The sequence below is a fragment of the Myripristis murdjan genome, chromosome 13 (assembly GCF_902150065.1).
Source record: "Myripristis murdjan chromosome 13, fMyrMur1.1, whole genome shotgun sequence".
Lineage (NCBI taxonomy): Eukaryota > Metazoa > Chordata > Actinopteri > Holocentriformes > Holocentridae > Myripristis > Myripristis murdjan.
Window position 1 is genome coordinate 32786585 of NC_043992.1, and position 23047 is coordinate 32809631.

A 23047-nucleotide genomic window follows, 5' to 3' on the forward strand; every position below is an offset into this window, starting at 1 on the left:
GTTTTTGGGATTGTGGACAATTAATCTGAGGTCTGTGACAGAAAAAGATTGCAGGATCATTTTGACTCTCTTCCAAGAACATAAACAGAGCGGACACACTAATTTCCTACAGAGTGGCTGCACTCTGGACTGGGCATCTAACCAAGTCATTATAAGCCTATTGCTTGCAGAGAGAAAGGACCTGCTAATATTGAGCTGAGTTAAAACTGACTGCACTCACTCAACTCAAAATCAGGACTCTTTTTTTTTTTTTTTTTGCCATCTGTGTATACAGTGGTTAAAAAAAAAGATTCTGTTGCACAGGTTGGTCTTTCTCACCAGTGAGGCCATTTTCTTTCAACAATGCCTGCTTTTGTCATTGTCCAAATGAGTTATTACAATTTTCAAATATATATATGTATAAAAAAAATCCCAATCCTTAGCCCTTGGAATTGAGAACTACTTTGTGTACTGAAGATGAAAGAGAGATGATTTTCTAATGCAACTTGTCTCTCCTGCTCTGATGATACTGTACACCAATGAATCAAACATCAGCTGAGGGAGCTGTCTGGCAATAATTTATTCTGAACCAGCCTTCACCACGTACTCTAGCAAGTACCAAGCTGTACAAAAACACAGCCACTAGTGGGTCACATGACACACATCATGAGAACATGGGCATCTGGCGGGACGGGCTGTATCACACTGGCCCCTGTTGCCAAGGAGATACAGTGGAGGAAAGCAGAGGGAGCATCTGACTGGAGAAGCTCAGTAGTTCTCCCAGGCAAATTATTTCTAACTTCAAGGAGATCATAACCACAGAAGATAATATATGCTGCAATATAGTACAGCAGAGACACAGGTTCCCAGGACCAGCTGAGGCCACAGTACATTGCTGTCAATCAGCGACTGTTGTAGCAGCCAAACAGCAATGGATTTTTTTCTTTTTTTTTTTTATTGACAGACTCCTTCATCAATAAATAATGAGGATGGAGAGCGGTCGTGACTAACACTGCACGCACCCAGGAACTCATACCTCTCGGCCTTATAAGCTACTCATCCTTTCAGCATTGCACTGCCTTTTTTATTATTATACTTGTTTGTACAATTCAAATACTGGAACAAGAGCCAAGGCTCAACCGTTGCTTTATAATGGCATTAGCAAAATGAAAAAAATATGCTTTTAAGGAAACAACAACGTTATATCATCTTTATTAGAGTTGTGCGCCTTCATAGTCATTCATAGATACACAATTCGAGTGGCATACATTTTTTAATATCTACATTTCAGTAGCACCCTGAAAGAACATTCTTGTGCAATGTCATGTACATCAAAACAAGTACATCAAAGTATGTTTGATTTTCCACCAGCAGTCATGTTTGTCTTTGAAATATTGCATGAATGTAAGCAATTTTAAGTGGCTGACAGAAAACAGTACTTTATCCAGGGACAAGTGGATTGCATTTGCCTAAAGCCACCCACATTAGCAGACACTTAATTCCATAGAACATGCTCAAGGTCATCTCACTCTCTCTTTCCAACAACTGCAAAAAAAAAAAAAAAAAAAAAAAAAAAAAAAAAGCCCTGCTCACATTAAGAAAGGCCCGAACATCTGTAGAGGATGAACTCTTTCATTAGTGCTATGGTCTATGTAAGTTTCTCCATGGGAATTCAAAACACATGAACACAAATGCACACACAAGCAATTCTGTCTGTATCATCTGTTTTGTGTTTGACACACATCTGGAGAAAGTGAACAAGAGCTATACATTTGGTTTTATCTGCTATGCTGAGAGCCTGAGCGATATTTACAGCTGGTGATCCATTTCAGGACGAGCTGAGACTGAGGGTCCTTCTCACTTTATCTATGCCTCCTGATGGACTGTCTGGACAAATACCGAATCTCCCTCTCTGGTCTGACCTTACTCCTGCAGTTGGCCGTGACAGAGGCAGAGGCAGAGGCACGAGACAAGTCAGAGAAAGTGCTGGCCATGATGCTTCACTCCCCTTGACAGCCACAGGGGGCGCACTGGTTCTGCACACACTGCTTGGTAGGCAGGGCTGGCTTCGAGCCATGTTTCTGCAGGGAGGCAGTGGGAGAGCATTAACACTTGGAATAGTGACAGTACCTACCTCAGACAGATTAGTAGTAGCATGGATTAATGTGGCCACTGTGGGGTGTATTCATGCAGCAGCAATTAACTAAATATCATCCACCAGTCATTTCCTTTGCAACAAATGAGCATACGTGCACTGAACATCAAGGTCAAGGACACAGTTATGCCACTGAAGAGAGATGTCCAGATACCTGTCTTGTTGTCACCATGCCACTGGGTGTCAGTATGCTGACGCTCTTAGCTCTGGTAAAAGCCATGAAACATACGGCGGCAGAATGTGGCTTCACGCCTTACCCCTGTTCCTCTGTCCCTCCCCCTCCCCTATATTGCTCCTGTCATTCATTCTTTTATCTCCTGCCCTCGGTCACCTGGGTCTGTTTGCGGGTAGGCCGCGCTGGTTGGTTGTCAGGGTGGTTGGGCGTCCATGGCCCCAGGCTCTGATTGGAGTAGAAATCCATGGGGTAGACTTCCTGCCAGTCCGCCTGCTGCAAAGCCACAGCAGCCTGAGAGACAGAAACAGAGTGATAGAGATGTAACAATGGAAAGAAAACCACTTACAAATAAAAACAACAAAAAAATAAAAACAACAAGGAAGCTCCAAAAGCTATAACCGAGATATGAGCACAGTGGTATGAGCAATGGCCTCACTGTTGGTCCCTGTCACCTGGGATTGTTTATGCACTTTTTAAGCGATCCAGCTGAACACCGCAGAATCATGAGGAGATGAGACAGACTGACTTCACAGACAGGTATCGAGTATTGAGCCTGGATAACATGCAGAGTTGTCACGTTATCCCTATGCAGCTGCACAGCATGACACAACAGCTGCCGGAGAACAGCAGCACTGGCGTAGTGGTGCTATGACAAAAGTGCTGAGAATACTCGATATGGAAGAAAAGTGCCTCTCAATATGGATAATGACTAAAGGAATGAATGAACAGATGAACAACTTCATTCATTCATCTATTCATTCACTAACTGTTTCTTTCTTTCTTGCATATTCTACTTGCATGCGAAGGCCTGATGTGAACTCCATACCTTTTAGTACTGAATTATGACAAAAAAATTTAATAATAAAGCAAGGAGAATCAACAAATGAGAAAAAAAAAAAAAAAAATCAAAGAACACCACACTGCCCCACTACACACACACACACACACACACACACACACTGTCTTTTAGCTGGAGGCCTGCAAAGGCATAAAAAAAAAAGAGAGAAAGAGTGAATACAATTCACCAGTGTGGCACAACTTGTGTGCACTGTTGCTAGCTTATTTTGCATGAGGTTGTTGAGCAGGTTGCTACTATCAACACTGATAACAATGAAAGCAACATATTGCATCTTTACTCAAACTAAAAGCATGAACATAACACTCCTGTCAAATTGATTTCACAACCTAAACAAACAGTAAATAGAAAAGTGGGAAGGAACAAAATGAACAACTTCACTTAAAAGTTAAGTTGGATTTTCTGGCACCGAGTACTGAAAACTGATCTAATTAATTAATCAATTAATTCATCTTTTTTAAAACTCTGTATCATGTTCTACCCGTAATGAACAGTGTATTTATGCAGTCTAGCAGAAAAGTAGCACAGGCGTTGCACAACGAATATTTTACAGTATCAAGTTTTATGTGCCTGTATCAGGTCAAACAGTAATGAATCATTTTTCTTTCATAAGCAACAATTAAAAATGTCATAAAAAGTCAGCTAAACCCCATGGGGCTTTCCCTTTAAATGAACTTGTCAGGCTCACTGCACCACATTTGATAATGAGAAACTTTTCATCCTCCTGTCCTTCCCCCAAACATCCTCTAGGTAAAATCTGCTTCCTTTTCTCTCCTCTCCCACCCTTATTCCTCCCTCTGCTCTTTGCTCTGTCTCTAGCCTCTACCCTTGCTCTCCTCCTTGCCCCTCTCACTCCAGCTGCTTCCCTCTGTGGAAGCTAGCTTTTCCTGCTAATCCCTGCACTGACAGGAGAGCCAAGTGTGTCTTATTGACTATAAATATAACATGAGATGCACTGAAAATAAACGCTGCCCCCCCGCTCCCCTGCTTGCTCCACCCTCCCATCTCGTTCTTCTTCATCTTCATTCTAAATGCTACAGAGAAAAGCAGAATGTCACGAGGTATATAGCATTAATAGGGAAGAGATGGGCTAAAAGAGACATACTGAAACTGCATATGCTCACATATAGACATAAACACAGATACAGATCATTTAAATGCAGATATTGTTACCAAATAGCTGCTAGGCCTAGCAGAGCAAGCTCTACTACAAAGGGTCTATGAAAACAAATTGCTGCTACCCTCATTACAGTGGGGTGAATTACAGACTTGCTTTTGCTGAGCCAGTCATTATCACTTCTACTAGACTGACTGTAGTTCTGCTTTACAGACCTCAGTCAAAAATAATAGAAGGCCCTGAGCCAAAAGGATCATAATCACTTTTACTTGTTGATGTTATACATGTCATCACCGTTAATGGCTTCACTCTGAAATGGATGTGCATTCACAAAGGCAGCATCAGTGGTATGGAGTACAATAATCTGTAGTCGGTGCACAACAGCACAAACACAATGACGACCATTTCCAGTCGGAAGCAAATATTTAAGACAGCAATTTCCTTTGGAGTGATTTCACAAGGATTCAAATCACTGGGATGTCTTTGAGGGAAATGAATGATTGAAATAACAGCTGACATCAAGTGCAACGCCACCAAGCCGCATAACAGCCCATTACCACTAAACCTATCATAAAGCGAGCCTGTCTTTGCATTCGTTACACCAGCTGCAGCACCACACAAACAAACGTTTGCTTTGAAACTGATCTTTATGGGCCGCTATCCGATCCATCTCTCCCCCGTTAGAAAATCAAGACAGTCGGTACCGTCTGCAGCCAGTAGGGGGAGCTACATTCATGTGCTGCTGTTACTCGTGTTCGGTTTTCCAGGGAGAGAGGGAGGAGGCTGATAGACAAGGAGAGACGGGAGGGAAATTGAGGCAGAGAGAGAGAGAGGGAGAGAGAGAGAGAGAGAGAGAGAGAGAGAGAGAGAGAGAGAGAGAGAGAGAGAGAGAGAGAGAGAGAGAGAGAGAGAGAGAGAGGCCTGAAATCACTGCAGAGCACTACTCCAGGTCCAACTCCAGGTCTAAGCAGGCCTGATGAGTGCTACGACAATTCATCAGCCATTCAAACATGAGACGGCACTTTCCCATACTTAACACTGTAGTAGTCCCCTTATCGTGCTGTACTTTAGCCTGGTGGCAGCTCTAGCAAGGCATCCGTCAAGGGCCGGGTGTGAGCACAGGAAGGTACAGTACCTGCGGGTGTGTGCTTGTTACATACGATGCACGCACTCCCTTGATAATGAGTGACAGCTGATCTTGCTGAGAGCCTGTGCGGTGTGTGTGTGTGTTTACCTCATAGGGAGACAACAGGGGTTTGGAGAAGGCTGTGCCCCAGTCGATAGAGAGACGTGGGCAAGCAATCTGGACCCACCTGCAGGAACGGAGGCAAGAAAAGAGGGAGAAAGATTGAGAGAGAGAGAGAGAGAGAGAAAGAGAGGGAGAGGTTTAGTGCTTCACCACGGGCATCAAAATGCATCACCGAGTGTAGAATATACAGTGTTGACAAAGTGTGCATGAGTGAATATGTATATTCATGAGTGAGTGAGAGGATAAAAAAAAAAAAAAAACAGAAAAAGACAGGGATCATATTAGAGAGGCAAAGCACATCTGCGACTGCACATTGCATGTGGATATGTGGTGCAATGGGTTGTGCGGGGAGCCTCCCTCCACCTGATCTCCAGCATCTGTTGGAGAGATCTGTCCTGATTTGCAACAGCTCTAAAGACAGCCACGCTACACCGTCTGAATGCGAGAAGGAGCGATGCTGGAACGATGCTGGTGGAGAAGTGGGGAGGTGGGAGGGTGGGGGGTTAGGCATAAACAGAGGGGGGAAAAAAAAAAACAAGAAAAGAAGAGAAGCGAGTTGAAAAGAGGAAAAAATGCAGCGAAAGAAAGGAGGGAGAGGTTAGGTGAGTGCGAATAAAAAAGCCCCACCAGCCCGGTCTCCACGGAGCTAGCCTACATAGCTGGCAGACGAGGAGGGGGGCGGTGGGGCTAAGTGTGAGAGAGACAGGGGGGAGAGAAAGAGAAAAGAGAGAAGAAAGAGAGAGAGAGATAAGGACAAAGATATATGGTGATAGGGAGAAAGAGAGATGAAGACAAAAATAAAGGGGAAGGAAAGAGACATGACCAAGAGCAGAGAGAAGAGAGGCGGCGGAGAGCAGGAAGATTGGCAGGGAGGAAAGTGTTTATCTTGGCGAACGCGTGAGAGAGGGATAAGGAGGGCGTGGATGTAAACAGCTGGAGGGAAGAATGAACAATGGGAGGATGGAGACAAAGAGAAGCGGTCGAGGCTACAGGGTTAGCTTTCGCCAGATCAATGTTATCCACAGCTCCATCTCCACTGTGATAGTGGACCCTCCCTTGTCCCTGATCTTAATGATGGAGCTCCACCAGAAATATTGACAACTATGAATTGAGCTGCAGCATGTATATATATATATATATATATATATATATATGTAAAAGCCCTGGAGATAACAGAGCTGATCCAGGTAAATGTCAGCATCTAGTTAAGATTTATGCAGAGGTGAGGAGGCATGAAGTAACACCTGGAAAACATTAAAACATTTAAAAATAATCACCAGAGTTCTGAAACGCCACTGCATCAAATCCCCCATCTGTCTATTCTACATTTCCCAACTTTCGCACACTTTGTGAAGTGCAGAATTGATTGCACTGTTGACTTTCGCTCCACTCCGCTTTCTGTCACAGAAATATTCCGCCCCCTCAGGGCGAACGCATGGCATTTTCTCATTCTCAAATAACACTTTTTTTTTTTTTAAATGTCTCCCCCCAAAAACTGAATCCTTATTCATCCTCCTAATTTGAGAGTCAGCTGAGTCAGAGGTATTTTGCCAGTGCTGGTCTCCTCAGACTTAAGTTTGGATGCTGAGCTGAGATTGGGAAGTTGAAGTTGAAACATGACCTTTAGGTCTATCAGCTGCTATTCACACTGGAGCCCTTTAGCCTGGCAGAATGCAACACATGGATCAAAATGGCCTCAGCTCATACACAGAGGCTCACAACCCAGTAATTAATTGAAGAGACTGACTGACTGTGCGTGCGTGCATGTGTGCGTGTGTGCGTGTGTCTATACACGCATTTGAATGAGCATAAGTATGTCTCTACTGTATCTGTGTCTGCACAGATCTGTTGCATGACCAGAAAGGAACACTGGGAGTGGTAAAAGAGGGAGGGTGATGCATAATAAGTGAGCAAACACTCCTCCACAAAATCCATAGGGCTTGCACTGAGTGTAGGGTCTGGAGGAGAGAAAGACGGGAAGCATGAAAGGGGAGGCAGAGAGGATCCCTCCTAAGGAGCAGATTGCTGATTGGCACATGGAGCCAGAAGGGACTCTGCTAATATTAGCACAGAGGCTGAATGGTACAGCTCAGTAAAATGCACAACGCCATGCCAGGTAGTCCCTGCAGCATCATGTCCAAATTTAATTTCCATCCAATATCTGGCCTTGAATCGGCTCCATACAGTTGAGAACCCACACCATAGGGAACATAGAGAGTGTGTGTATGTGTGTGTGTGTGTGAGAGAGAGAGAGAGAGACAGAGCACGAAATGCAGAGAGACAGAGTATTCCCTTGCAGATATCAACTGTATTACAGTGGGTGTATTGATCACACTTGAGAGAGACTGATAAATCTGTGTATATAACTAATGAGGGACAGTCAGACAGCAAATGGAGGCTCGGTCGTACCTATGCTTTTGAAATTAAGGCAGAAATAATAGCGGTTTTATAAGGATTACCTCTCCAGTCCCTCTACAAAGACTCCTGTTGAGCCTGGTGAGAAGAAAACTGCTCTCATAGGCGTGCGAAGAAAAGAGGAAGAGGATGCAATAGCAGAAGCTTCTGAAGGTGCACGACTGGGAGCCGCTGCGCTTTGTAAAGCTAAGACCACATGACTCCTAGTGTTGCTATGCAATGTGAGCTTCAGCCCTGGCTTTGCTACATTACCTTCTGAGGTCCATTACACCCTGACACTGTTATTGGGGCCTCCACCTGCATGGCTGTGCTGCAATTACACTCTCCGGCCTGATCCACCAAAAGCAAAAACAATTAACCTTTCGACACTGCAGGAAAACTGAGGAATTCACCTTTAACAGCAATCTTAATTAAATTAAAAAAGAAGCTCATTACAATGATGTTATGAAAAAGAGAATTCGCTCGGAAAAATAAAAGGTCATAGTGCATTGTGCAGTATTTCCGGTTTAGTTGAGATAAATTTGTGTGGTGCACAGATATCTGTACAGTGGTTTAAATCCAGCCTGGGGACGGCCTAATTACACACTTACAAACACATGCTAATGGTTTTTCTCCCTCTTTATATGAGGGTGTGTATATGTATTTGTGCTCGCTTATGCACGGGCATGTGTGTTTGTCTGTCTTCTGCTAGAAAAGCCCCTTGAGTGGGCCCTGCACAGTGTGCTGTGGAGGCTAACACTGAGAACTAATGCCTTCTTTCTTTCTTTCCCATTCTTTCTTCCACCGCCTCTCCACCTTCTCCCTCTCGCTCTCTCTCAGCTTGAAAAGCCCAGTTTTCTGTGACCTTTTGGACCTTTTGTAATATACACTGTAGCCTGCAGTAGGATGCCTATGTCCTTTCAAACTAAGGGGATTAGTGACTCTGAGAAAAACAATAACAACAACAAAAACTCTACATTACATGTACATTACAAATGGAGCTTATTCCAAAACAAAAGTAAGAGCAGCCAACAGCCACCTGCTGCGGTCTAATCTCACTCTGAACAGATATCATGACTAATTATGTAAACAAAGTGGGAACTGTCAAGCTTCCAAGTCCACCTTCACCTCGATCCTCAACTCATTAATGGTCCACATTGTCTTCAGTCAGTAAGTTATGGCTCAGACATAAGCTAACAAAAGAGCCATTCAGTTTTATTTTGCAAAAATTAAAAGTGCAGTAATCCACAATAATTCCATGCACTTTTATAACAAAAAACAAACTAAAGTTCAATGAGGGCTTAAAACTCAATGAAATCAGAAAAAGCCAATGCAACAACATCTAGAGATTAATTCAGGGCGCCAATTATTTTTTTTTTTCTAGACAGCAAAAACACTTTGAAAGGCATAATAATATCAACAGCAAAAGATATTTACCTGTTAAGCTGAAAAGGATAAACAGAGGCAGCATTTTCTTGATGAAAGTAAAATCAGGTTTCATATATTCATAGCCCTGCGTGCTGAAGCTAGCCTTGCTTACACGCTGCGGCGGCGATGCCCGAGGTCCGATCAGCATTGACCTGTGGTCTCCCTTTAGACCACAACCCACCAATTGAGAACCACTGCATTTAAGTCCACTCTAAAGCCCTATTCGGACTGGAATAGTTTCTGAAATCCAACACACACGTTTCAGTGAAAGGCACGTTAATTGTGTTTAATGAGACCTCAAACAAAATTAAAGAAACAAACAGGAACTACGATATTTGACAGCAGTCAAAACATCTGTTAAATTCCATAGATAGATTTCCATTCTGAAATAATCACTGCAGCTGTCCATAAAAAAAAAAAAAAACAAAAAACACAGACATGGTTGATTCAGACAGGACTAATGTCACTGAGGTCTGAGGACGTTTGTGATATACCAAATTACATCTTCCTGTGTGACTAAGCCTCTGAAAAGGGAACTAAAATTACATTTATTACTCATAAACTAGGGCTATATATTGTAGGTGATGAAGTTTGTTTTCATTGGGCTTGCTGCATGTAAAGAGAATTATTTTTGTGAAGTCAAAATGCGTTGGCCAAGACCAGGATGTTATAGCCATTTTCATTCAACATAGAAAATTAAGATTTAATTTGGTTATGTATTATATTATGATATTATATGTATTATATTATATTTATATGTATTATATTATATTTATATGTATTATATTATATTATATTATATTATTTATTTATTTCTTGTACGATTATCATTAATTATTTTTGAATTATTTACATACCTAATGTTGAGGTCCTGTGAGAGGGCAAACCTTATATGACCCTCGGTGCAGCTGAACTGAGGAAGAGCCGTATTTTTATGGTACACAAGGTCAAAATAGTTTTTTGGATAATGACGTCTGGAGCCTTCCACTGCTGAAAAAGAGGAAGAGCACTGCTGAATCCACAGTGAACTGTGAGTAATATGGCGTTGAGGGTGACTCAACATATGGGCCGCTGCGCTCAGGGAAAGTCTGAATGAATGGCTGAGGTTTGAATCTTGATGAGCTGAATGAAGCTGATTGCACTGCTGCTGCTGGTGATGCCTCCTGAGCTGATCTTCGCTTGTCGGTGTATGAAAATCTCATACGTATGTCGCTTTGGATTAAAGCGGCTGCCAAATGTGAACTGTAATTGTAATTGTAGTGAAACTGCAATGGAAAAGTTGATGATGGCTCAGTATCACTGCATACAATATCACTACACATTTTGAAGAGTCTGACCAGGACAACATGAACCGATTTGATGTTTTCAATAAAATCAGGGTTATCTGCATGAACCTGAATATACAGAGGAGGAAGTCACACAACGCAGCGAAGGACAGGAGGGTTTAGCTGGCAAGTGTTGACTGGCAGGGCGGGCAATAATGTTAAAGTTAGCAGCTGTTTTCCCGGGATGCGGGTGACAGAGCCGGGTTATTTTGATGTCCAGCAACACTGGAGATATTACTGGATGTTATTATTCCTGTCCCCTGAGGATAAAATGGAGCAAACCCTGACACAAAAGTAAGTCAACTAATTCATCTACCTGTTTAGGAATCCCTAACCTGTAGAACTAGTTTTCCTGTGCTACTTGATCCGACAGGCCGACTGCAGCAGCTCTATCATTTCGGTAGACACAGCATGTGGGCTATGCCTACATTGCCTTGGAAATGTGTTGCCAAGCAAGCAATTAAAAAAAAAAAAAACAACTTTATATCTGACATCAAATTATATTTTATAGTTGAAGCTGTGAAGCAGGGTAACAGTCTCGCCACCAAAGTCCTAAAATGATGAATCACCCCACTTTCTTTCAGATGTTTTTGTAAACTAGAGGCAAAACAAAATGTGCTTCACAAGGTCACAGCGTCACAGGGTGGCATTTTGCTAAAGTGATATTAGACACCAAACCCCCCCCCCAAATGGACAAACACCAGCGGATAAGAAATCACTATAAGTTCTTCACGGTAGCCTACATGACTAAACAATGTTTGGTTCATTGCATTTTAAGAAACAAAATAGGGCGCTATTCATTTTTTTCTGATTGCTATTTTTGATTTACCTTTTTTTTAATTTGATCATTTATTAATCAGTTCAACTATCAAAAGTAGTCAAAAAACAATGATAAATGTCCCACTCAAGTTATCAAAACCTAAAGAATTATCTTCAAATTGTTTCCTTCGTATAACCAGCAGAGGGAAGGAAAAGTATTCATTTTATGATAACGAAGAGAAAAGCAAGCAAACCTTAAATCTTGTAACCAGCAAATATTTGTGATTTTACTCGGTAAATGACTAAAATAGCAAATCCATTATCAAAAGTATGATTTACTCATCTTCTACAATTAATCAATTAATCGTTTCAGCACAAATACACAGCCATCAATGAGCCATGAACTTGATTCAAACTTTTGTTTTTTTGGCACTTCATTGACAGCATCTTTTTGAAAACATTTTGGCCTGGGATGAGTGGCTGTTTTGGTTGGGTTGCGTCGTGCCTTACATAAATTCATGGCTGCTCATAACTCAGTCTGAAGAGGAGAGCCAAAAAAAGAGAGAAAAAAGCTTTTTACTGTGATCACCCTCTTTTTAACACAGCCCCCTCAACTACCTCTGCATCTTTCTATCTCTCTCTCAATCTCTCTCAGACCTTCTGTCCCTCTCTCACCCACTCCTCCCTCACACATCACACCTCTCATTACTCCACAGTGAGAGGCCAATCTGAGGGAGTGTGAGAAGCGTGAGTATGCGTGTGTGTGTGTGTGTGTGTGTGTGTGTGTGTGGATGTGTGCGCGTGTCTGTTCAAGTGTGATTGGAGCCATGGCTGCACATCAGTGTCTCACTAACCCCTTTTCCATCTTCCCCTCCTTTCTTGTGGCTGGAAGTCAGATAAATCAGAGCAACTGCAGCTTGAAGCCTGAGCCGTTGACATTTCACTTTGGAAACTTGAGGAGTTTGCTTTTGAAGACATTAATGACAGTGCTGGACTGGATAACAGTGTTGGATGGCAGAGCATATTTTTCAGCACCTGCCACCATGAATATCAGGAAAATGAATCACATACAAGATTCACATGCTTCTTGCTGATAATGTGAAACTATGTGAGGGAATGAGTAAGCAAGGCGCAGGTCACCTCGTGGCCTCCAGATGTTTTGTTCACACATGCTCCAGGTGGGTTTAAAGTCAGTAAAAAAAAAAAAAAAAATCTTTTGGATTAACGTTAACATAAAAGAAAGAAATAATAACAGAAAGCGGAGGCTAAAAATCTAAAAAATCATCACCATCCTTGAGCAAGGGCAATGTTAATCTATTTTCACACTCATTACTATTCTCTGACTTTATTGCGAGAGTGGAGTAGTGAGCGGTAAGCACTTCGATGGATTACTCACACATACAGCATTCCCTTCTTCTATGCCCCGTGAGTCTAAGCCAAGGAAATTGTCTCAAGTTTCCAAGTTCATTAAACTGGACTATTTGTTTGTGCTACGATGGCAAAATTACAGAATCTCACCAAGACATGAATGCCAATGTTGTTTATGAAGCTATTTAAATTACTGTTTGTCAACTCCCTGTTACAAAGCTTGCACTCAAACATTGTGCTGACTCTCCAATTATGTGTGCAGTGATGCTTATAGAATATATTTCAAATGCTGTTGATTGCAGCTTTCAGGTTCGCACTTGTCTATCGATCATAAAAGATGTGCACACGTCCTTGCAGTGAAAGGTAAATAACTAAGCTTTTATCACAAGCAGAAACTTGCGATGGCTGAGAATTGGAAAAAGTGAGAAGAACAATGCACGCAGAAGAAAGCAATGTCAGCTGTGATGTTTGTGAAATCTCCTTGGCAGCCGCACTGCAGGAATTCCAATTTTCCAATTAAGGCCATGGGAAGTCATGATTAACCTCGCATAGCCAGCTGAGCTCGCAAAATCACTTTTGTTTGACTCGTGAAACCATCTGGGAAGGCTCCAACCAGAGCGCCACAGGAAGCCACCAAACAGCCGTACTTTGAGGGGCTACAGACATGGTTTAGGTGATGACGACAGCGAGAGGCTGCAGTGCACCAAATTAAAAAAAAAAAAAAAAACAGACAACAATGGGTACACTTGAAGGTCTGCCACAAAGTGAAATACTTACCAATATGCTTGCTCACTTTCACCATTAGAGTTGCTGCTGTTTGTTGAGCTTTGGCGCTCTCATATTACAAATACAATTTGTTTGTCTAATTGGACAAGTTAGCTGATGACAGACAGTTGCTGATTTTTTCCCACTTTTTTTTTTTTTTTTTGCACATTGCTTTTTGCACACTGGGTTGTACTTAGATCTTATTCTGTTGTACTTAGATCTTATTCGTTATTTATTTATTTTTTTTTTAATCTTTTTTTATTGATTTATTTAATCTGTAATCTGTGGATACTGCTGAAAAACTGCGAATTTCCTGCGGGATGAATAAAGTATCTATCTATCTATCTATCTATCTATCTATCTATCTATCCAAACACTTGGTGTGTTACAAAAACTGTAAAGGCCCCTGCTGTTGCCCAAGATCATTTACAATAGCAAATGGTCTGAACCCAGCAGAGCCCAGATTCAGGTTCATGAGGTGAACCATGGGAATGAAATCAGTGAGGCCAGGTCACGATGTTTGGACACAGAAATCCTCCCCAGAAAGCTGCCAGGTCAAGTGTATGCAGTGGAGGAAAATAAGTTAAACTTTTTTTCCTGTTTTAAATGAGAATGTGGGCTGTGATTTTAACTCTAACCCCCACAGACAGGCAGTTATGATTAAAAGAATAGCAAATGGGGTCTACTTTGGGTGTGCGTGAGTGCGTGCATGTGTGTGCCTTTATACTCACGCATCCACATCTGGCATCAGATCCAGCTTGCCGGGGAAAATCTCAGACAGAAGCACTCGAGTGAAGGATCTGCCTAATGACTTGAGCCTAGACTCCAGGTGCTGGGAGGAGAAAATAAAGAGTGAGGGAGTGGAGGTGGAGAAGAGGGACCAATAGAGACGATGGTCCTCCAGACACTGGGCCTCATTTATCAAGTACAAACAAACAAACTTCAATATTTTTACGTAATTACTTCATCATGATGTTTACAAATGAAAATTGGGATTAGCGGAGGAGTTCTGGGAGTCCAACTTGTTTGCAGGTCTTAAAGCTATAGTGCATACCTTCTACAAATATATAACTGCAGGGCTCTAGACAAAAAAAAAAAAAAAAAAAAAATCTTCAGACCCAACATATTTCGGAGCAAAATAAAAATTTTAAGAGCCAAAATCTCCTCATCTCTTCAAATCTGTCTGACAATTCCATGACTCTCTCAAAAAAATGTGTTTCCTAGTGTTCTTGTTTGCATGTAAAGACTAAAGGGCATTTCTCTGAACAACGTATAACTGTATCTTAGAAGCAGCATTTAATTTACTGCAACAACAGGGGGACAAATCATTAAAAAGTGGAACATTCTGTACTGCAGTTTTAATAATGTTGGCTTAAACCTTAGACCACACGTAGGGTGTCAAAAAAAGTTAGCTCAGTGTCAGATGAAAGTTAGTATAACCTCCTCTTATCAGTAACAGGACTTAGAGTGCAGGACGTTGGCTGCACCCTCGAAGCCGTGAGCAGGCGGCCACATCAGGGGCACCGGGGCTAAGAAAGGGCGCGCATTTAGTCCCCTGAGAACCTCAGCTAGGTGAGGCAGGCTGCAACACGCTGCACAACAGAAGTATTTGACTTGAAGCTGGCTCTGATGTCCTTGCTTGTGCCGCAGAATAATAGGCAGTTGTTTCCTCCTAGAGGCACTGAGCATTACAACTTCTGCATCACTGAAGGTGTACTTGTTCACTTTCCTCAAAACTATTTTGGTTCTGAATGTGGGTGTTTCCTTTTGCCTTAAATGACATTTCTAAGGCACCTCCGTTATGTTAATCTGTGATAATTAAAGTCCCCCAAATTCAATTCTGATTTATGAATGATTCAGATTTATCATAATACGTGCGCGAGTACAATGGAAACCGCCAGCCTCTGAACACTTCACAAATATGTCAGGAGTTGTTGGCTCATAAAATTGTACCAGGAAACTTACAAAGATATTCACAAGACTGTCCATCAATAAAGTCCCTTTGGACACAGGTCTGTCTGCAGGAGTCCAGAGAATCAAACAATTACAAATCCTGGAGCTCATGACTTTAAAATATCCGCTCCTCTACAAATCTTGGCCCCATTGATGATAACAATCTGTTCACAATGCCTAATTCCTGCAGCTTTCAGTGCCTGGAATCTCACATAACATGGCTGTGGACACAGGCAGCTCATCTTCACCAACTTATAAAATCAATAAATCCAACTGTTGGGCCGATTCAAGGATCTCTGCTCCCCTGTTGACTCTGCCTTTGAACTTGCAGGCCTCAGCACTTTGACTGAGGCGTTACTCAGGGATGCAAGAGGCAGCCAAACAGAGTGTAAAAGAGTGAACGTAAAAGTTGTGGACGTGATCACACATGTCCGCCCACTGGACCTCAACTTCAAAGACCTTCCTGGCAATAGCGAGGAGATCCCCTAAAGGTTGTTTTGGCAAGATAAAGCTAAGAGTCTTTGCTGATATCCACTGTCTTTAGGAGTATCCGGAGACATTCCTACGACTGTGCTCTTATCAGAGATAGTTCTGTCCCCCCCTCCTTGAGAGGTTATCTAACACTCCACTTCTTAATCTGACACATCGCCATGGGAGAGCTGGTGGGACTCTATTCAAATCCCAGCTTTTTTTTTTTTCCCTTCCTCTACTACCCCTGTGAAATCAAACCTCTCACTCTCTCTCTGCTTGACATTTTAAGATCAATGCTAACTTCATCATTCACGTCGGCATATTTGCAAGCAGGAGGATGGCAACAATGCAGGCATGGAGTTGAGTAGTGACATATGAAACATGGGCGTACTGGATTTCAACTTCGATACATATACGGGGAAAGCTGAGGTGCCATACAGACCTCTACTCCCTCTTGCTCCACGCATACCAATTAAAGGGAGGACGAGGAGAGGGAGGCAAAGGCTCCCCAACAAAGTCAAACACAACACATGAGAGGAAAACAAAAAGCGGACACATCAAACAACGGGGAGAGAACAAAGGGAAGAATACAGAGGGAGCAGAGGAGGAGGGGAGAACAGGAGGAGGGGCAGCTGCAGGGGAGGACTGACTAGAGAGGGATTCACAGTCGATCGATCGGGACCCCCAGACAAGCTCAAGTGCATGCTAATGTATAGTAGCTGGCACTCAGGGACAGTCTGAAATTTTCTCCTATCAGCACACATGTACACTTAATGCACAAGTGCACACACACTCTCTCTCTCGCACACACACACACACACACACACACTGACCTACATACTCTCCCATACACCAAACCTTGAGGCCAACAGTTAGACTAAGGCTGGCACTTTCTCCTGGTTGTTTTGCTGCAACATTCAAATTGTGAAATAACAAGCTCACAGTGTGGAGACTGCTTGTCATATTAGTGCTCCTTGTCACCATGCCAGTACTGCTTGTCAGAGAAACTCACACTGAGAGAAAAATATTACAAATCATTGCATAAGTGGCCTCAGGATATGTAGAAGGTAGGAATGAGGATACAGGCTCTTACCTCCAGGACTTTGGGGCTGCCTTGCCGGCCCAGCGTGCCCAAGATTAGTCCCCATCTCTGGGCCGAGGAAGCCATCTCAATAGCCTTGCGCCTGGAGGCACGCATGGCCTCATGGTCATAGTACTCCCTGGAGAACACCTTACTGTAGGGGTCATATCTACAGACGCACACACAGTGGAAGACAGGAAAAAGTACACACATTCAAACACGCACACACAGATCCAGACAGAATGTGTGTAAACAAAAACAGACAAACCACATTATGCACATTAACATCTATTGTTCAGGTATATATCTTGAGGACAGAAAGGCAAGAAAAGATGAGAAAATCCAATCATGAAAAGCCATCAAGTATGACGGGAGTCACTGTATCTCAGGGAAAATAGAGGTATTTCTGAGCATCTAATCTCTTTTTCTTCGGTACAAGAGGTTCACTTGAGATTAAAATCTTGTTTATGAGAGAGACCTGTGATCTGTGCGGCAGTGCATATGTCTATAACAAGACAATCTCACTTTGCATACAAACAACAGCTAATCAAAACAGCTCTTCATCCTCACAAAATGCCGTCATGACACTGAAAACATTATTGTTGAGGTCAGTGATAAGGATTCCAAGGGTTTCTTCGATTTGAATAGCATCTTACAGCCCTGAGTTAAGAGAGGCTTATGCATATATGCATACAACAAACAGTGAAAATAGATTTTTTTCTTTCTAACATGCTTTAGGTTAATTGCCCATTAAAAAGATATCTATGAATTTGATTCGTTTTCTCCCCATGACTGTAATAATTTACAGTTTCTCATTTTTGGTCACAAGCTTATTTTATTCCCTTTACATGCGATCTGTTGTTTTTACATTCTGTGAATGACACCACAGCACTAATGCTGATTGACAGAGTGAAACTGTTGACTAGTTAGCTGAACAGCTGATGTGAGGGTTGATAGCTACTGAAACAGACTTCAGAAAACATTTAATAGGGACAATTTCTTTACACAAATTACAGAAAAGAGGAAGAGAACCTGATGACAAATAGCACCATTTTGTTTACCTGTAGGCAGGTATATCTGGGTTTGCAATCATGATCGACTCCAGGTGAAACCTTCCATCTCCCAGGTAACTGTAGAAAAACACAAACTCAAAGTTAGAAGGGAAAAAAGAAACCAAGCATGGAAAAAAAACAAAAAGGGGCAACTCCCTCCAGGCAAACATACCTGCTCTGCAACCACAATAGCGATCCATCTATTTCTCTATCCTACCCACCCCACCACCTCTGCTTCTCTTTCTCTCTCTCCCTCTGTCTCTCTCTCCATCCATCCTGCTCTGCAAGCCTTTTGCAGAAGAACAAAGTGTTGCCAGGCAGAAGGCCCGAGGCTGGGGCTGAGGGTCTGCCCATCTCTGCTGTCCAGGAACACGACCCCAACGATTGGAGCATGCTGTTTACACAGAACGCAAGCCCTTCCAATTAACCCGGGGTCTGGTGCTGGGGGTTCACCGGGGCCCACATGGGGGCAGAGTTCACAAACCACAAGCATACGGAGGCATGTAGGCGCCTGAAAACACGAGTGCACGCAGACAAATACCCTAACATGTACACCCCTCCCAGGAGCTGGCTGAGGATGCTCAGGTCGGTACCGTTTCTCATTACTGTACAGCCTTAGTAGCCTACAGGGAGAGGACAGACAATTAAACCCACTAATTGGTCAGTGTTTAGAGCAGCCAATGGAACAGACTGTGGGTGGTTTTCCATATAGACTACCTGGAGACTTAAGTCTGCGTGTGTGAGCGTGTGTACGCATGAGCATACGAGTCTGTCTTGCTGTGTGTGTGTGTGTGTGGGCACGACACCACACAAACAACGCAGCGAAAAAATAAAGTTGAGCAAAGCCTCTATTGTACGGCTTCACTTTGCTTAGCAACATCCAAGGCCCTCGTATAATCGTGTTCCCCACAATAAGCCTCCTGCCTCATCCCTCCTCAGTGTTAAGAGGCTGCTGCGCTCCACTATAGCTCTCCCTCGTATTACAGTCTTCCTTATTCCATCCATATTCTATTGTTCTTTGTATAAGTGCTCTTGCTATGATAGCAAATGCCGGGCTTCTGTGCATTATGCAACACCCCTTTTCTCACAGTTTCATCTCTATATTGCTCTATTACTGAAGCAGAGGCAGCAGATAGAAATGGTAGACTGAGCATTTCGTATAGCTCCTTTCAGTGCACTTTGCAGCTTTTAAAAATACTTCTCTTCATTATAGTAATGAGATAGTCCAGCCCCTTTCATAAAGCATCAGGAACATTAGAGGGGGCTCAAAGACTAATATACCACTCCTCATTCCCCATAATGCCCTTGCTGTTCAAAGCCACAGTGAAAAAAGTCATTACAACTTATGCATATTATATTTTTTGCAGCACTGAGTCGTTTTTAATTTAAGTTATGTAAGATAACCCGCTGTTAAATATGAATTTATTGTACTATTACTGATAGTGGGATAACTAAAATCTTGCACAATGAAAGAAAAGCTGTTTCTCCTGTACAATCATATTAAATTTTATTCATGTGAAACGTCTGCTTCTAGAAATCTTTTAACAGAGGAGCTCTTCAAGCAGAGATAATGGATAGCTGCTTGTGTCAAGGCCCTGATGGTTAGATTATGGTAAAGGAGGCTGGATGATAGGGGGGGAATTGTTACTCTGCAATTCAGCGAGGGTACAGCTGTCAGATTTGGAGCCTGTAACAAAATCTATTATGGCCAAATGATTTTTCTAGTTAGGTCTACCGTTGCAATCAAACAATGCATTATTTGAAGGAAAGGGAGGAAGAAGAGATTCAGACCACTTTTGGTAGGCTGAAAAGCTTAAAAGATGCTGTTTGCATCTCTGTATGTTGTACAAATGTTAGTGAATGTGAATATTGTGAGCAAGCTGTACATACAAAGAGTCCAAGAGAAACAGAGAGAGAGAGGGACACACAGAAAGAAAGAAAGAAAGAGAGAGAGAAAGAGAGAGAGAGAGAGGGAGCAGGAGAGCGAGAGGGAGAGGGAGGGAGGGAGTGAGAGAGCACTAATTCCCAGGCAGGCAAATCAATTCTCGTCCTTACCAACCCCAAGTCACACATCAAAGACAATCCACATTGGATTAGTAGGTGAAACACACTCTAACCCTTCCACGTTTTTTCCATACTCCCAAGCGCGCGCACGCACACACACACACACACACACACACACACACACACACACACACACACACACAGAAACCTTTCTCTGCCATACATAAGGTGTGGCTTATGCCTATGCTAGAGCTTGTCCTTATAATGTAGCTGTTTTTAATCTTATGCACTAGGAGAGCTGTGCTGGGATCAGACAGACAGGGTGATGCACCTCGGCATAATTATAGATGGGGAGTTATTTCAACTCACTACGCACTGAATAACATAGGAGCCTCTCTACTTAAGAGCAACTCAAGATGTGTAGACACAAAGTGGTTGCGGAGGTGTTTTATTGTTGCCTGAACCTATTCTTTTGCCAGAGCTCTCTGCCGCCTACAGAACAGGCCAGGTGAGCATCAGTTTGACATGGAGTGTCTCAATATGCACATAATTTACGTGGATGTAAAAACAACAACAGTCTATTAGGAGACATGCCACCACTTACTGCATGCATATCTGCTCAGAGGAAATCAGTGCGAAATGAGAACGTCTGCAATTAATTCACAAACCAATTGTGAAATGATGCTATGGGGATCATTACGGGTGCGTTTCAAACCATGCACATATATTCCCTCAAAACCCAGAAGACTGGTGTGCATGTGGATGCATAGTGTCTAAAAGTGCTGAAAATGGAAGTGCCTGTCTGACTTCATACAATTCAATGCATTGCAGAGCATGAGGGTATTTTTAGTCTTAGCTTTCTGGATCAGCATGTGGTTGTTTCTGGCTGGATATAATAGAAGCCTGATCGAAGACAGCTAGCTATGTCTGACATGACGTCGCATCGCATATTTTTCATGTCACATGTGTAGCCATGGCAGTGGCAAGGTAACAGTGTAATTACGGCGGCTGTCGGGGGATAGTGGCTGGAATGAGGCAGGTGTGCTGCTCGGGTATCTTTGGTAACTGATGTGGAGGACAGGAGGAAGCACGTCTCTTACATGATGGCATTAACATGGCGGTCCAGACGCGGGGAGGTGCAGCCCAAAATTTCTCCCGGTGATAGGGGTCGACACTGGGGCACCAGCACTTCATATTCTGGCCTCAGGGCTGCACTCACAGCCTGCAGCATGGAGGAAGAAGAAGGAAAACGAGTAAGAGACTCAAAGAGAGGGAAAAGCACAGAGAAGTAGGCAGGCAATCCAGGCATGGAGTGCAGACAGACAGGAAAAATGGGTAAAGGCAAGACAGGATATACATAATATTTATGGAGAAGAAAAAAGAGGGAAGAGAGATCAAAAGACAGGGGAGTGGAAGAGGGCAAGGGTGCAAAAACAGAGAGCGGTCTCAAAAGAATACGATGAAAATGCAGTGTTGAATAACTTTGAATGGGTTCGCCTCCCATTGGGACCGCCCATGCTTCAATATATGCATTCATGGAACTGCAGGGCATGAAGGATGAAAGTGTCTACCATATGGCATGGTATGAAAAAAAATAAAAAAAGAAAGAAAGAAAAAAAAAGAAGAACTATATAAATACAACAACATAAACACAGGGAATAAAGCTTTCCCTGAGAAGACAACTGAGATTCAACAGCCGCAGCTTTTCCAGACACCTACATTCATTTCAAATGAGAGAGGACACGAGCAAGTGCAAACAATCACAGCGAAAGAGGAGATTTAGCGAGCTCGGAGGTGGAAGGATAAATTGAGCGCTTTAAAGTTGATGGTACACAGGGAATACAGGGTGGAATACGGGGTGATCTCCCAGCTTCTCCGGCCCATGTGATGTGACCCACACAAGCCCACACAGTGTAAGACATGAGCAAGGAGGAGGCACATGCACGGATGCACGGCTGCACACACACACACGCACACACTCACTCACTCACCTAAATACATAAATACACTTGCACATATATACACGTGAATGCACGCATAATGCTCCCACACAAAATATGACACACGCCGGCAGAGCGTGGTATAAAAATAACGGTGGTTACATTAGTGAGGACCCGGGCTATACTGTTGGTCCTACACATCATGTCAAAGCAGCAGAAGACATTAGAGAGCAGGGAAGCAGTGAGTCTTAAGTGAGGGAGCAGCCTGCATAGAAGCTTTACACTATAACTGCTGCTGCTGCTGCTGCTTACGTAAAGAGCAGAGCTGAGCACGATGTTGAACTGAGGTTTCCAAAGTTCAATCCACCTTTCCAATCTAAAATAACTGGAGCTGGATTTTCTCAAACCCACACTTGAACTGAACTCATGCGTGGAGCCGGAGTTTGCTCATGAAAGGGCCACAGCTCATGAAAAAGTACATTCGCAACAAACCAAAGTATTCATGTTTGCGTGCGCCTGTGCTGCACATACACAAATGGAAGCGGCGACTGAAAACATCGGAGTGCAAGTGGAAAACGACGACTGACGATAATATATTCCACTATCTCTGATACACACATACACTCTTTCTCTCTCACACACACACACTGCTTCATCACCTGCAGTGCTGCCACAAACTGAATAGTGCTGACGAGTGCCAGCGAGTGTCCAGCGGGGAAGTTGAACTTGACCGTGTCCAGGAAGTGTGCATTGTCCATCTGGATATCCACAAACACGTACAGCATCTTAATTCCTGCTGTGGCGTCTATGGGGACTGCAGGAAGACAAAGACATGAGAACGATTGATGAATAATTCACTCTATTATGTCAGGTAAGCCTGCAGTGTATATATATATATATATATATATATATATATATAAATACACTATTCATGCTACCGCTGGGTTGACACGAGCAAGGCACAGCCCATGTTTAG

General features: G+C 42.9%; 1 protein-coding gene across 1 annotated transcript in view; it reads right to left on the bottom strand.

The window, feature by feature from the left end:
• Positions 1–1181: 1181 nt before the first annotated feature.
• Positions 1182–23047, bottom strand: part of dph1 (diphthamide biosynthesis 1) — a 69427-nt gene continuing 47561 nt past the window's right edge. Inside the window, exons 5-12 of the mRNA XM_030067598.1 lie at positions 22731–22885; positions 21232–21353; positions 18137–18205; positions 17088–17244; positions 14302–14402; positions 5517–5595; positions 2466–2600; positions 1182–2060 (exon numbers count right to left, since the gene is read on the bottom strand). Coding sequence (XP_029923458.1) covers positions 1980–2060; positions 2466–2600; positions 5517–5595; positions 14302–14402; positions 17088–17244; positions 18137–18205; positions 21232–21353; positions 22731–22885 — 899 coding nt within the window. The 3' untranslated portion in view covers positions 1182–1979. The remainder of the gene's footprint in view (positions 2061–2465; positions 2601–5516; positions 5596–14301; positions 14403–17087; positions 17245–18136; positions 18206–21231; positions 21354–22730; positions 22886–23047) is intronic.